Source organism: Papilio machaon, chromosome 27 (assembly GCF_912999745.1).
Source record: "Papilio machaon chromosome 27, ilPapMach1.1, whole genome shotgun sequence".
NCBI classification, from domain to species: Eukaryota; Metazoa; Arthropoda; class Insecta; order Lepidoptera; family Papilionidae; genus Papilio; species Papilio machaon.
Window position 1 is genome coordinate 4,270,818 of NC_060012.1, and position 15,933 is coordinate 4,286,750.

The following is a 15,933-nucleotide window of genomic DNA, read 5'->3' on the forward strand; positions in this document are numbered from 1 at the left end:
AACAGGCAGGTTTTCGCTCGGATTATTCGACCATCGATCACATTCAAGTAGTGAAACAAATTATAGAAAAGTGCAATGAGTATTCTCAGAATTACTACTTGGCGTTTGTAGATTATAGCAAGGCCTTTGACTCCCTGCGTCATAATTATATCTGGGAAACGTTAAAAATTCAAGGTATAGAGGCTAAATATATAAAACTTATAAAGAAAATATACAAAAGCTCTTCAGCAAAAATTCAGCTCGAAAAAGCGGGAGATGAGTTTACCATCGAAAAAGGAGTCAAACAAGGAGATCCACTGTCTCCTAAAATCTTTACAGCAGTGCTCGAAAACATATTCCGAAATATGGATTGGGAGAAATTCGGAATAAATATAAATGGAACGAACCTAAACCACCTGAGATTTGCGGATGATATCGTGTTATTTGCTAAGACACCGGAAACGCTCAAAACTATGTTACAGCAACTAGACCAAGAAAGTAAGAAAGCAGGCTTAGCGATGAACCCAACAAAAACCAAACTAATGACAAATGGAACAAAGGAAAACATAGAACTAAATCAGGAAGTCATAGAATACGTCGACGAATATGTATATCTGGGTCAAATAATATCTACAAAAGATCAGTATTCAAAAGAGGTTGACAGAAGAATAAGCAATGCTTGGAAACGCTACTGGTCCTTAAAAGAGATAGTAAAAAACGAAATTATCCCTATGTCGATCAAAACTAAACTATACAATACATGTATTCTACCTTGCCTTACTTACGGGTGCCAAACTTGGCCTGCTACGTACAAAAACAATCAAAAACTGATACATTGCCAACGTCACATGGAGAGAAGCATGCTAAACATAAAACTACGAGATCGATGGACTATTTCAAAAATCAGGAAGAAAACAAAAGTAAGCGACGTCTCTAAAAAAATCAAAAAACTGAAATGGAATTGGACAGGACACATAATGAGGACAAATAAAGATAAATGGACCAGAGAAGTAATGGAATGGTACCCCAGAAATGGGAAAAGACAAAGAGGACGTCAAGTAAAGAGATGGGAAGATGATCTACCGAAGGGGTGGAGAAGATTAGCCCGGGACAGGGAAGTGTGGAAGAATCTAGGGGAGGCCTATGTCGAAGGACAACCTGACAAGGAAACTGGATGCTGAAAATTTTGTTATGTACTTATAATTGTTTTGTTTTAGTTTTATATAAGATAATAATTTAAGTTCAAAAAAAAAACTGGTCAGTGAATAAAGGCTTATCTATCTATCTATCTATCTAACGTAATAGATCCCATATACAGTCTAACCTGAATAAGCGAGAGTCGAAGAGATCGCGATAATTGGAACAGAATAATGACTCTCTCTTTTTTATTATAAGAGAATGACAGGGATGAAAAAATATTTTTTATACTGTTATGTAAAGAAGAAAGACTATGATTGCTTGAAGTGAAACTAATTCAATTTCTCTCTCTGTCCTCAGAATGAACGCCTGCAAGAGAAAGACGGCGAGTTTTCTATCAATAGCCTCCATATTAAAAATGTGAAGGCGAGTGACGCGGGCAAATACTACTGCTACGCTTTCAATGGAGTTGGCAACAAACAGGCTGAAATTACCATTGTGGTTAAAAGTAAATATTGCAAAAAAAAAGTTTATTTCTATTAGCTAATGATACGTACGCATAGAGGGGGATGAATTCACTTCTTAGTGCTCTTGTTTAAAAAAAAACTCATTAAATGTCAAGTCTGCAGTTCAAATAATATTTCTGATTTTATGGAATGGATCTAAAAGTTAATCTTGTTGCTTTGGATTAATTTATTGTATTTTTTTCAATGTAAATCTTGTTACTTACAGGCAAGCCTCATGTGCATGTGCCAAAAGCTATCATCAACTCCGCAGTCAATGTGGAGGCTGTTTTACAATGCTCCGTGCACGATGCCGCTCCGTAAGTTTACAAACTTTATTACTTTTTAGTTACTAGTGACAACGACGAAACTTCATTGCCACCGATTTCGTTCACGAGGAATTAAATAAAAACAAATGTATTCCACGAGAACCATACATATATTAGGATGAAAAGTGGCTAATGGGCTTTTCAGAATAGATATTATCTCTGTTCAGAATTTCATTAAAATTCGTACAACAGTTCTGTCTCATTTAAAATGTTGTAATGTCTAGCTTGCGACTGCGACGCCATCCGCGCGAAATTTAAAAAAAAAACTTAATAAGAAGCCTATGTGTTCTTCCAAACTATGTTCTACATCTGTAACAAATTTGATTAAAATCTTTTGAGCCGTTCCTGAGATACCTTCAAATAAACATAAATCCAAACATTCGCATTTATATTTGTAAGAAGCAAGTTTTTTAAATAAAATAGTTAATTTCCATTTATTTCAAAATTTATTTTTTATTTTCTTCAATCAGTGCACACATCCGCTGGTACAAAGATGGGTCCCTGATCGAGGATACATCCAGTCAGTTCACAGTAAGCACAAATGGTCATCACTCCAACCTGACAGTCACACCAACCAGCGATCAGGACTTCGGAACTTTCACTTGTGAGGTGAGCGAACTTTCTTTAGAACATCCCATTTTAAAATGTGTCACATGAAATAGTTTTCTTGTTTTGTGGAGAAAAAATAAAATAACACGTTATTTAAACAATAAAAAGATAAAATGCAACTTGAATTCCAAATAATTTTCTACTGATTTTTTAAATCATAATCATTTAATTAAAAATAAATATTATAAATATTATTGAGAATCTTTAATTAAATATTTAATGTAGGAATTAATACTTACTAACGATTAAGTGTTAATATTAAAATTAAATATTTAATATCTTTACGATGTGTATTTACAGGCCGACAACGATCTGGGTAAACACAACAGGTCCATCGAGCTGGTGCAGGAGCCAGTTGTGGAAGGTCTGGACGTGGATGGACCCAAGCTGACCTGGACCATACACTCTCACCAGCCGCTGGAACAGATCGAGCTGCAGCTCCGGCAGATGAGTGCGGTAAGTGACACTCATTGTACAAATAACTGTGGTTATTTGAACTCTCTGTGGTGTGTGTTGTAGATTTGATTGTTGGGCAAATGGAACTTAGATATATTTTTAAATAAAGCAATTAACTAAAATTTCTGACACCTGGCTGATAACGAGTAGTGAATTATTAGTCTTTTTTAACTTATATATACTTTCTTCTATAATTCCTAATTAAGATATAAGTTTTAGAGAATTATTAGTCAAGATCATCTCGAGCGTATTGCGCGCTAAAGTTCCCAAAACCAAGTGACAGATAGCTGTAGTGAGGCGACGTAAGCGTTGATATTTGACATGTCTAGTGCTGCGCCGATACACCGGCACAGTGTTGATTTTTGTCTCTAACATAAGGTAGATCTCATCGTTTTGAAAAGCTTTTTTTTTTTGGAATCTCAGATTTTAAATCTTTTCAACTGGCTATTTTAGTTTTGATTTACGACTATAGGCAAATTTTGAAAGAGTCACTCATTTTTAAGATTTAGCTCATTAACCAAAGTAAATCTTAACTTTCAGGAAGGACAATGGAAGACGATCAATGTACCATTGCCTGACATCAGGACACATGAATACGAGATTATCTATCCGCTGTCGGAACAGGATTTGGAGCCTGGAAAATACGAGGCAACAGTCAAAGTGAAGAATGAAAAGAGCTGGAGCCAGCACACGCCTCCTGCCTTTGTTGATATTGGTAAGTTAAAAGAAATTAGGCAGGAAAGAAAAGATTAAAGAAAGAAAGAAGTTAGTCCTGTAAGAAAAGAATGAGGTATGAAAGAAAAGAGTTATTGTTGAAAAAAGTAAGTCATGAATGAAAGGAATGAGACCAGAAAGAATGTATGCATGAGGAAAAATCTGAAAGAAATAACATAGATCAAATGCAAATTGATTGGAACGAAATGTCCTAATGTTCAGAAATAGAATATCTCTGTCTAATTTGGCTGTAATAAAGGAAAAAATGTTCTTTTGTATGATGTTTGGAGAAATGTCTTTTGTCCTTGAATGTCTTTTTACCTGATATTATATTTTTCTTGTACATATTTTGATATTAATTAATATCCAAAGACTTTAATTGCAGTTTAAAAATTTTTTGCTTTCTTTATTTGCTTTTTTTATTTGAAATCATGTTTTTTTTTATCATCAACTTGAAAGACACAATTTTCATGGCATGTTTTTGATTTTGATTTTTTTTTTGTTTTTATTTTTTAGAAGCTCAACCACAATTGATTCAGCATGCGTCAGGTAAGAATGCTTTAGTTTTGTTTATTTTAATATCATTTTTATTCAAAACTAATTTATTTTGCTTTCATTTAATCAATAACCTAAACTAGATATTTTGTACAATTGGCATTTAGATTTAAATTAAGATGGCGGACTAGATTCAGAATTGTATTTTGTGTAAGGGAATTGACTTCTTAGGGGATTGATTTTTTTGGGAGTGGACCTTTTTGGGGGGAGGGGATCGATTTTATTTGAGGGTATTTTGCAAGATAGACCTTTTTGGGGAGATTGGCCTCTTTAAAGGGATTGATTACTTTTTGTTTAACGTCTTTAGCAATGTAAATTCCCAAAAAAACGCCAATCCAAATTTGCATTTAATTAATATCGACAATATTTATTTTTTTCAGTATACCGAGGCAACTCCGGCAACTCCATCCGGCCGACAATTCTCAGCGCAATCTCTACAACTCTAATGTACCTCCTCGTTCGAATGCTTTAAACAACTGATAGCCTAAATTATTTATTGTTAGTATCGATAATATAATGGAGGGAAGACAAGACGCACAACACTATTGCTGATTAAATAAAGTTATATAATTACAAGAAAACATCGACATATTACAGTCGTTCACATCACTATTTTATAATGTTTTACAGCTGTCAATTTTTGACTTTGACAGTTAACGAAATTGCGTAATTTTTAATGCCAGTGAAAAAGTTTTAAAATTAAATCATTAATTATTGCCACATATTATTTTTTTTTTGACAAATATTTCACAGATATTAAAAGTGTCTTGTCTCAGAGTGATTGTCGTTTAGGCTGTTCTTATTGTATTCTATTCGTGTCTATTAATAATTATTCGCAGCACTTTAATAATATCATTAAGTACAAAACGCTTATTGTCCCAGTTTCGCTTTTTTATCATTTTTAAAAATACTTTCGGATTATTTTCGACTTAAGCCAAGTTACTTAAAAAAATTGAATTACAATTATAAAATAAATCGCAGCCGTATTCCTTATTTTACATATTCAATTGTAAATATTATAATTATTATTTGTTTTTAGTTAGCTATAAATGATATAATTTTTAGCTTACATTTTTTTTTCGCTTTTATTATATATTTTTATTTGTTTATTTGTAGCGATTTTCTCAGAATTAGTTTATTAATGTATTAAAATATTAGGTTATTATTACCAAAGTGTAATTAAGTAACATATTAGCATTAAATTAATTTTTATTTCTTATTAAAATTGCTTATTAAAAAATTATATTTAAAAATAATTTATGCTTTAGATTACAGTAATTAAAAATAAAATTCACTTCACAATAACAGACGTAAATCTTTTCTAATAGAAATAATAAAGAATAAAAATATTTTTTTTCATATTCAATATAAAAATAATTACAAATAAAAACAGTCAATAATAGCTGCCATAAAGTTTAAATAAAATAAATAATATTTAGTAATAACACGTATTTAAGATATATTTACCTAATAACAATTAAATCATAGATATACCTATAGATGGAGTGATTAAAATTTGACGTTTAATAGAAATTCTATTTTCAAAATATATATTTTTTATCAAAAATAAAAACACTGAGAGAATTTATTCCAATAAAAAGGTTAAAGGACTATCCAATGCCTTAATAAATTAAAAAATATCCCAATAAAAGAACTGCGGAGGTCTTTTATCGTTTCACTTTTATGCTTCGGATTAAATATCTATAGGTTATGTATCTATGAATTAAATGTAGTTTATAAAAATGTGCCTGTAATTTATACATAAAGAGTTCCATGCGAGGTGCTTAAAACTTTACGATTAAATAAAAAATAATTCTTTCACAGATTATTTAATAATTCTTAATTATATCCGCTAGTCTTTTCTACGATCGCTTTTATTCGTTATTAATCTGCAGCATCATTATATTGCTATTTCAAAATGGCGGATCACTTTTAAATAATGTTTTATATTCTCTCTCATTCTGTTCGAAATTCAAACACGTTATTATTATAATAATAATTTATGTATTTAATTCTGATTACAATATTATCTACTTTTTTTTTTACAATTTAACAAAAGTACATATTTTGGCAGAAATTTTTTTTCAATTTTTTATTACATTTATTTGTTTTTACCTTTTAAAAGAGGCTTATATTGTATGTTTTAAAATGCACCGTGTTAAGTATAAAATATATTTTTATACCATATAATCTCAGGCCTAAATATTATTATTCAAGTACATATTTCGATGTAATTAAAAAGGCATTTGTTTGAAAATATAATGTTTTAGTTCCTGTACATTTAACAAACAAATAAGTACAATAATAGATATGTTTAATTTTATTTAGCGTGAGTTTTTACTGTAGAAACGCGTTTATAAAAACATCTTAATTCTGTTTTTGAACATGTTTCTGCAGTGGAAACTAACGGTAAATTATACTTTCGTAGTAGTATTTACAGTTAATAAATAGTATATTTGTAATATGTTATAATAGATACCTTAAAATTATCAGATATAGTCATCTTTCTTTGAAAAAACAAAGACAACATTAAAGTATTTTAAATTTCACATTAAGAAAGCATAAATTCATTTTAATGAATTATTTTAAGTACAATAAAATTAAAATCATAATTATTTAAATTGCCGTAAAGTATTTTTTTTAATGTTACCAATAAAATTCGGTCTAATGCATTTACAATTTTAATTCGAGCGTTCTTATTTTAAAAATAAAATTACATGAAAATAAAAATAAATTTTTGTTTATTTTGTCGTAGAATTTTTTTAACACATTTTGAAACTGATTTAATTTTGAACAGTTATTAAATAAGAAATGAATTGTTATTTTTAATTCGCAGGACGTGCTTTTTGAAAAAAATTAATAATAAAATTAATTTCTGTAATAGTAAAGATATCGATTTCTTATTGTATATGTGCCTTCATTATATTAAATCATGGAAGGTGATATTTTTTCTTTTTAAATGAATAAAATAATAAATGTTTGTAAATAATCATAAAGAAAGTGTTGTTTTATTTTATTACACCCAGTAAGGATACGACTATAAATTAATTTGTAATTTATAATAGCTAAAAATCGAACAATTAACTTTTCTCGAAAATTTATTCTATAAGGTTTCCCCTTTCTTACTAATATTATAAATGCGAATGTTTAGATGGATGGATGTTTGTTTGAAGGTATCTCCGAAACGGCTCGATAAAATTAGGCACAGATGTAGATCATAATCTGGAAGAAAACATAGGCTACTTATTATGTTTTTTTTAATTCCACACGTACGGAGTCGTAGTCTGTACTAAATATTAAAGTCACAATTTTGAGGATCTTATTTAAATATAAACTCTTCCAAGTACGAATTAAACAAATATTTAATGAGGTAAACAAATTAGTAATTTTCATAGACCAATTCAGTTGGGCTCCCGTTCTCCACGAAAGACTCGCCAGGGTGTGGGCAGTTGAAGAAGAGATGTTGAAAAGGGTCTACGAAAAAGTTTGGAAACCTCTGTGCTAGATAAACTAAATCAGTATCACAAAGTCTTTATATATTACTGTCTGATAATACTTCTGTGTGAAAAAGAATATTTGACATCATTGTCAATTTTTGTTCCTGGAATTTGTACAAAGCTTTTAAAATATTTTATTACTTTGTTATTTACGTTTTTGAAAACTATGTGTTTATTATTTTATATTTTATATAGATTATTATTCAGTTGCATTAAATATAATTAAATTAATTTTATCAGAAAGATGGGACAAATATCTGTAAGTATTTATTTTTTAATTTTTTTTCCTTTGTAGCAAAAGTTGACAAACGAGCAATGAAAATAGCGAAGTGATTGTGAACCATAGACATCTGCATTTCCAGATGCATTGTCTACCTTTAATCGACAGAAAAGGGGACGCAAAGAAGAGAAGATATTTCCCCTTGTCAAATATACTTCCCGTTTCCATCACTTCCTTATAAAAAAAAAGGATGTGAAAGGAAAGATTCCTTTCACATTAGACATTAGGTCTTCGCTACACATACTAATCTGACGAAATGCGGAATTCCTTCCACTTGACACCTGTCTTCTGCATGGTCGGAGTTTAGCACAATACGAACCCATTCGTGCAATAGAGGTTATTGTGGACTCTACCACTGTTAAAAATATTACAATTCATTATAATATTTAGTTTAAAATTTAACAATTTTATAATGTATCATTTAAACAATAGCTACTGAATTAAAAATATATTCTAAAGCCAAATAATATATACTAGCTTCTACCCGCGACTCCGTCCGCACGGAATAAAAAAAAATCACAAAAGATAAAAAAAGTTCCTATGTCCGTCTCCTAGTTCTAAGCTACCTGCCCACCAATTTTCAGTCAAATCGATTCAGTCGTTCTTGAGTTATAAATAGTGTAACTAACACGACTTTCTTTTATATATATAGATAAGATTCTCGTCAGCATTATAAATGGTGTTTCCCGTTGTACCGATCAAAACGGAGAGATACAGATCATGATGGTTCCTATGTACAAAATCGTATTTGTTTCACAAATACATGACAAAATTTCAAGCATTAATTGTTCACATTAGCCGCCAGGAGGGGGCGCAACTGACCTGTTCAAACTGGTTAAATTTGACATCGCTAGTTCTGCCGCTAAGAGTAGTTAGAGAGCACTCCAATATAACTTCATATATTTGATATTTCGCGACCACGCCCATGAACGTTAAGACGATTAATTAAGCCGCATGTAAATACAGCAAAACGAAAAACCGTTATTTTTATTATTCCTCTCAAAGGCAGGCATCATCAACCTACCCTTATCCCTATGGAGGGTCGAGTATGTACTTCTCCATACATCTCTATCAGCCGTCATATCTGAATTTACCCCCTTTTTACGCATATCCTTTTTCACACAATCCATACATACTTTGTGGTTTTCTCTCTACCTTTGTAGACATCGTTAATCATCGTAAATATGGTTGTCGTTTTTTTTTTTTCTGAGGTAGTTTTTGTTTTTTTAAATGGACATTTATTTTTAATCGACTTCAAAAAGTAGGAGGTTCTCAATTCGACTGTATGTTTTTTTGTTACTCTATAACTCCGCCCCTGATTGTACGATTTCCATAATACTTATTTTATTCGAAAAATATTGCGTCTTTTTTTCTCATTTAAAAAATGCTGTAGTCTGTACATATCGTATAATCTTTCAGAATAGAGTTTTTGCGGACACAACCGAGGATAGCAGCACATCCTCGGGACATCGCGGACATCGGCGAACATTCGAGATCAAGTCCACCCCTGCTAATGCTGGCAATTACGACTTTGTTAGTGCGAGACCTCCAGGAAAGAAGACTAAGTATGTCACTTATATGTGGTTTAAGACTGGCTTATAAGTCAGTTTCGTGTGACTTACACGTCACTTTTATGTGACTTATATCGACCCAATTTACAAAAGAGTTAGAACATATCTTTAGAGATGTAACTATTTTATTGCTTTGCTGGTTTGAAACATAAAAAAAATTATATTTTTTTTGTATTTTCCAACTTTTTCTTAGTTTGTTTGTCTCGTTTGATGTGATTGCATTTTGCAAATTAAATTTGATCCATTTCCTGGTTACTGATTGAGTTGAAATTTTGCATATATGTGTAAATAGCGTGACATTGCAATATTATAATGAAATGGTACTGATCTGATGATGGAACTTGGAAATGAAACGCAGCCTCATTGAGTTTGAGATCGTTTGAATCGTTTCGACGACTTTTTTTTTTTAAAGATTAAGTTACATTTATAAAGAAGAACATAATAAAAGTTTTTTTCTTCTTTTTTTTTCTTTTATTACAAAACTAGATATCGTCCGCGACTCCGTCCGCGTGGAATTGTAAAATAAAAAGTAGCCTATGTGTTCTTCCAGACTATGATCTACATATGTGCCTTTCATCGAATCCGTTCTGAAGATACCTTCTAACAAACATCCATCCATCCAAACATACGCAATTATAATATTAGTAAGGTAGTAATAGATATTTGTTACAATTTCAGTGTCTTAGAGTCGGTAGGTCACCTGGTGAAGAGTTGTCTGGGCGGAGGTGTGGTGGCCATTCACGAGTCATATAAAGCTTGTGGACTTTGGACTTCAATGGTGCTCACCATTTTTATAGGATTTCTGATCAGTTACTGTATGTATGTAAGTAATATATAAAATTATAACGACATTATTTGACATAAGACCAGTGACATGTGAACCATAAAGTCTAAAGGTAAAAAATAAAGGTAAATCCTTCACTCTTAGTGAAAGACAAAAGAAACTTATTAACTGGTTAACTGCCTATTTTATAGAAGAAGGAGACAAACGAGTAATAGACCGCCTAAAATTATTTGATCCGACGCCAACTAGGACCAAGTATATAATTACTATTCTTTATCTGAGGACGCCAAGGACACGCTAGAGTAGTCGTAGATGTATTGCCGGCCTTAAACTTCATCACCCCCTATGACGATAAAACGAGACAGACAAAAAATGGAAGGGAAAGTGGACGTACAAAACGATGTGGAAAATATCCTCTTTCTGTCCATTACCTCTTTTGTTGGTCGTTAGCTTATTTACAACTTGGGACAGTAAAAACAAATTTTGTAACTTTACAGATGATAGCGAAGTCGGCTCACAGGTTGTACGGTCGATTGCACATCTCAACGATGTCTTATCCTGATGTCGCTGAAGCGGCGATCGCTATCTGTCCCTTTCCAAAATTACGTAAATATAGCAAATGCTTGAGGTAAAAGATCTTATTTGTCCTCTTCTTACAAAATGGTTGCACAATATCTGTTCAAAATAATATTGTAAATAGGATTTTGATAAAAAATACATATTATGTTTGACATTTTGTCAAAAATTTCCCTTTTCTCTGCCATATTTGTTAAGAAATTTAAGTGATTCAACAAACTGACAAGTTATCTGACCCGTTGGGCGAAATTCAAACTTAATTAGATAGTTCACTAGCGCCCTCCTATCAATGTCAATAATGTCATAAGATCCTTTTCGTACAACATGGTCAAAGAAGAATATCTGGCCGTATGAGCTTTGCTATCGCAGTTAGTTTTGGAAGAAAATATGTGAAACCTACATCTTCATAAAATAAAAAAACATGACAGATTCAGTACAGTATTTTGTGACACATTTTAGACATTGACAGGAGGGCGCTAGTGCGCTATCGTAATTTAGTTTGACTTATGCCCACCGGGTTAGACATTCTTATCGATCTATGACCTTTTGTGACAGAACTAACTGATAGCAGCACTTCTCATCGGTCTAGATAGACATTATTGTTTGACTAGTTAATTATCGACTGCTTCAAAGTATAAAAAATGTCACAAGAGCTTTATTGGACTGTAATAACCTTAGTTTATTTTGTTTAGCTTGTCATTTTCTATGTATCAGTACGTTCTGGTTTCTGACTGAAATGACTTCGATAGCATCACCTCTGAACGGCTTCAGATTGCTCTAAATATTTTCACGATGTTTATTTTAAAATTAAAATAGCTAAGGTATTTATTGTTTTAGGTACGCTGTGGATTTTACAATCTGTGTAGATCTGTTCGGTTCGTGCTGCGTCTATCAGGTTGTGATCTGCAGAACTATAAAGCAGCTAGTTGAGGGTACGGATACGGTTACCCTCGAAGGAAATCCACCCTTAAGAGTATATATTTTAATGCTGCTTATACCCTGCATATTGATATGTATGATTACAACATTGAAATATTTAGCACCGTTCTCTATACTTGCTGATGTGTTTCTACGTAAGTTTCATTTTTTACTTGGAATTTGTGAGTAGTTGTTGCCCGTGACTCTGTGCGGAATTAAAATAAAGCTCAATTGTTAGCCTATGTATTCTTCCAGGTTATGTATCTATGCTAAATTTCAGTGATATCTATGCAACCATTTTGGAGATACCTTGAAACATTCGCATCTATATCTATATATATATATATATATATATAAGAAAGTCGTGTTAGTTACACTATTTATAACTCGAGAACGGCTGAATCGATTTGACTGAAAATTGGTGGGGAGGTAGCTTAGAACCAGGAAACGGACATAGGATAATTTTTACCCCGTTTTCTATTTTATATTCCGCGCGGACGGAGTCGCGGGTAAAAGCTAATTTATAATATTAGTAAGAAGTTAGATTACTTAAACAATAAATCTTAATCAATCTACCAAGTCAAAGAATCCGTACTCAGGATACAAGCCTTTTTGACTAAGACCTAATCACCTCTAAATAGTGTAGGCTTCTAGCCTCTTGCATGAGCTATGACATATTAGTTAAAAAAAATAAGTTATTTTTCAATGCAGCCAATAGATGGCGTTATTTTGTACCAATTAATAAAATTTCGTTTTACAAATTATTTCAGTTATACTGGCTTGTGCTACAGTGTACTACGGTTGTTTATATTCCAAAGTGAGTATTTTTGAAATGCCTGCGTTTAAAAACATGCCCGGTCTATTCGAATTCCTCGGGGTATGTGTATTCAGTATGGAGGGCGTTGGTGTAACTATGGCCATTGAGAACAACATGAAAGAGCCAAAGAAGATTGGAAGAGTACTAGCTTTAGGTAAGCTATTATCTATAATTTAACATAGAATTCGATTGCAGTGATACAATTGACATTTTATAGTGATTTTTTTTCTTTTATGAAAAGATCGCATAAAACTTTCTGAAATATGATTTACTGGCTTCGCCCGCGACTAGTCTATGTGTTCTTTCAGACTATGTTCTACATCTATGCCAAATTTCATCAAGATCTGTTGAGCTGTTCCGGAGATATCTTCAAAAAAAAAAACATCCATCTAAACTTAAGCATTTATAATATTAGTAAGAGAGTAAGAATTAAGATTTCTTCGATCTTAAAAACCACAAGTGAAATACGAATCACCTGTGACATTTTTTTGACATTGACAAGGCGCGCTAATAAGCTAATTATTCAATCACAGATTAAAAAATACGATTAAAGAAATGTCATCTCCGTAAGTATTTTTTTCGCATCCGACGCAACAGATGGCGCTATACTCAAATAGAACCAAACATATACATTGCTTGCTCATGAAATAAAATCGAATAAAAAACATTTTTTTATTAAAGTATTTTTAGAACTATAAATATTATTTTCAATGACAGGTATGAGCGTCGTTGTGGGAATTGTCTTCGTAATAGGAACCTTTGGCTATTGGGGTTTCGGTGAAGATTCCAAGTCTCCTGTTACACTGAACTTTCCATTCACGGCGTAAGTGAAATTTGAATAATTCTAAACCAAATGCAGTATAAACCTATAGTAAACTAAGCTTGACAGTGGTAGATTCCGCAATAACAATATTTGTTGGGTGCACGAATTGGCTTCGACCGGTAAAATACCACGACCACACTGAAGACTGAAGACTGGCGTGAAGTGGAAGTAATTCCAAGTACAGTCTGAAGAGTGTGGTACCGGAGGCCTAATTTTATTCCTCTTTCCCTTCCCACCCTTTTCTTATTAGGAAAGGATGGGAAGGGGAAGTGGATTTGGCGGAGGAGGGGACGCATGGGAAGGAGAAATTTCCTCTTTCGGTGGGTCCCCTTCTCCGTTGAGTCTATGGGCAACGGTCGCCTCGCTATTGTGGCGAATCCAGGTGGCCGTTTTGCTCGTTTGTCACCTTATGATATAAAAAAAGCTAAATCTATCTGTTATAATGGAAAATTGCTTGTCTACCCGATGTTGGAAAAACTTTGAATGTCTTACTAATAATTGAGAAATGTTTTCATAATTTTGATTGAAAACAATATCAGAAATAAATTTTTATATCGCTATTTAGTACACAATTCATGAAATTTAACACAAAACGTTGTTTCAAGAGCGTCGGTGGCTCAGGGGTTAAGCACTTGACTTGCAATCTGCAGGTACCAATGTGCTTTTCGATTTTCGATTTACATATGTATTTATCCGACGTTCTTACTGTGAAGGAAAACATCGTGATGCTGCACATATCTGATAATAAATTCAATAATATGTGTGAAGTCAACCCGCAGTGGGACTTATGACCTAGTCACCTAACTTACAGTAGGCTGTGATTTAATGATGTCATTAATTTTTTTATCATTTATTTTCAGGTTCTCGATTGCTCTGAAAGTATTCATGGCGATTATTATCTACGTAACATTTGCACTCAACTTTTGGGTTCCATTCGATTTGGTCTGGTTCTACATAAAGAAAAGATATCCCCCCTCAAAGTATTGGCTTTGGGAAAGAGTGTACAGGGGGTCGTTTGTTGTAGTCATCACACTGATTGCCTTTGTCTTTCCCAACGTATCAGCTTTTATTGGATTGGTAAGTCAACATATAAATATTTGTGTAAAGGTTTATTTTGGCTGTCATTTTCTGTGCAGCTTTCGAATTATGACGCCATAGCAGTAATGAAAATGGCAGGGCCGGCGTTAGGGTAGGGAGTGGTTGGGCGACCGCCCAGGATGCTGGACAGAAAAGGGTGCCATAGGTCTGCGAATTACACAGTCCCACTTATCTCTGTTAAACGCCCTCCCCCACCTAAATTTATTAGTAACTAGCTGTCGCCAGCGACTACGTCCGCGCGCAGTTAAAAAAAATGAAAAATAGATGTTGTCCGATTCTCAGACCTACTGAATATGCTCACAAAATTTCATGAGAATCGGTCAAGCCGTTTCGGAGGAGTACGGGAACGAAAACTGTGACACGAGAATTTTATACATTAGATAACTAGCGACCCGCCCCGGCTTCGCACGGGTGCAATGCAAAATATACCTACTACAGAATGTCCTTATACACAACGTTCACAGCGGTCACATTAGAAACCTTTAAATTTATTATACATACAAACCTTCCTTAAGAATCACTCTATCTATTAAAAAAAACCGCGTCAAAATCCGTTGCGTAGTTTTAAAGATCTAAGCATACATACGGACATACAACGAAAGCGACTTTGTTTTATACTATGTATTGATAGTAAGCTGAGTTCGAAATGTCGTTAAAATATTTAGACTTTACTCTCAAGGTTATCGCCGTGATATTCGTAACGGTGAGCGGATTAATAGCTAAAAATTTTCATCATCTTAAGAAGGTGAATTAAGCTAAACAAACCATTAAGGGTATGACTGACAAGGTCATTATTTTACAAGCCTCGCGAGGTGTCATTCGGTTTATATTCTACCCTTGAGTGTCATAGATATGCAATCAGTCTAATTTTTGGTTTTTTAATAACTAGCTTTTACCCGCGACTCCGTCCGCGCGGAATAAAAAATAGAAAACGGAGTAAAAATTATCCTATGTCCGTTTCCTGGTTCTAAGCTACCTGCCCACCAATTTTCAGTCAAATCGATTCAGCCGTTCTTGAGTTATAAATGGTGTAACTAACACGACTTTCTTTTATATATATAGATATATAGATGATACCTTTTTTTTCAGCTTGGTTCATTTTGCTTGTCAAATATGGGCTTTATTTATCCGGCATTTATCGAACTATGCGTAGAATGGGAGTACCCAGGTTTGGGCTTCATGAAATGGAGGCTATTTAAATGGATATTTATCTGCATCTTTGGTGTTTTTCTCGGCGTCTTTGGTACATATACTAATGCTAAAGAATTAATTCGTCAATCATTTTAA

At 32.9% G+C, this 15,933-nt stretch overlaps 2 protein-coding genes across 3 annotated transcripts in view; both read left to right on the top strand.

Moving 5' to 3' along the window:
* The window catches only part of LOC106709626 (protein amalgam), a 139,221-nt gene extending 134,385 nt beyond the window's left edge, over positions 1-4,836 (top strand). Inside the window, exons 8-14 of one of the 2 annotated variants that reach the window (XM_045684772.1) lie at positions 1,477-1,624; positions 1,849-1,939; positions 2,419-2,557; positions 2,858-3,013; positions 3,554-3,728; positions 4,244-4,276; positions 4,663-4,836. In XM_045684772.1, the coding sequence (XP_045540728.1) occupies positions 1,477-1,624; positions 1,849-1,939; positions 2,419-2,557; positions 2,858-3,013; positions 3,554-3,728; positions 4,244-4,276; positions 4,663-4,754 (834 nt within the window). In that variant the 3' untranslated portion in view covers positions 4,755-4,836. The remainder of the gene's footprint in view (positions 1-1,476; positions 1,625-1,848; positions 1,940-2,418; positions 2,558-2,857; positions 3,014-3,553; positions 3,729-4,243; positions 4,277-4,662) is intronic. The other variant, XM_045684773.1, reaches the window with a different exon arrangement.
* Positions 4,837-9,093: 4,257 nt separating this feature from the next.
* Positions 9,094-15,933, top strand: LOC106709624 (proton-coupled amino acid transporter-like protein CG1139). Its single transcript, XM_014501473.2, has 9 exons — positions 9,094-9,105; positions 9,479-9,624; positions 10,309-10,453; positions 10,912-11,042; positions 11,828-12,063; positions 12,679-12,879; positions 13,443-13,548; positions 14,409-14,625; positions 15,736-15,933. The coding sequence occupies exons 1-9, from the start codon at positions 9,094-9,096 to the stop codon at positions 15,931-15,933; spliced, it is 1,392 nt and encodes a 463-aa protein (XP_014356959.1).

Excerpts from the sequence above, each read along its gene's own strand:
- LOC106709624 (XM_014501473.2), top strand. Across the intron at positions 11,043-11,827 it reads AAATATAGCAAATGCTTGAG|GTACGCTGTGGATTTTACAA; the intron begins GTAAAAGATCTT and ends TTATTGTTTTAG. Across the intron at positions 12,064-12,678 it reads ACTTGCTGATGTGTTTCTAC|TTATACTGGCTTGTGCTACA; the intron begins GTAAGTTTCATT and ends AAATTATTTCAG.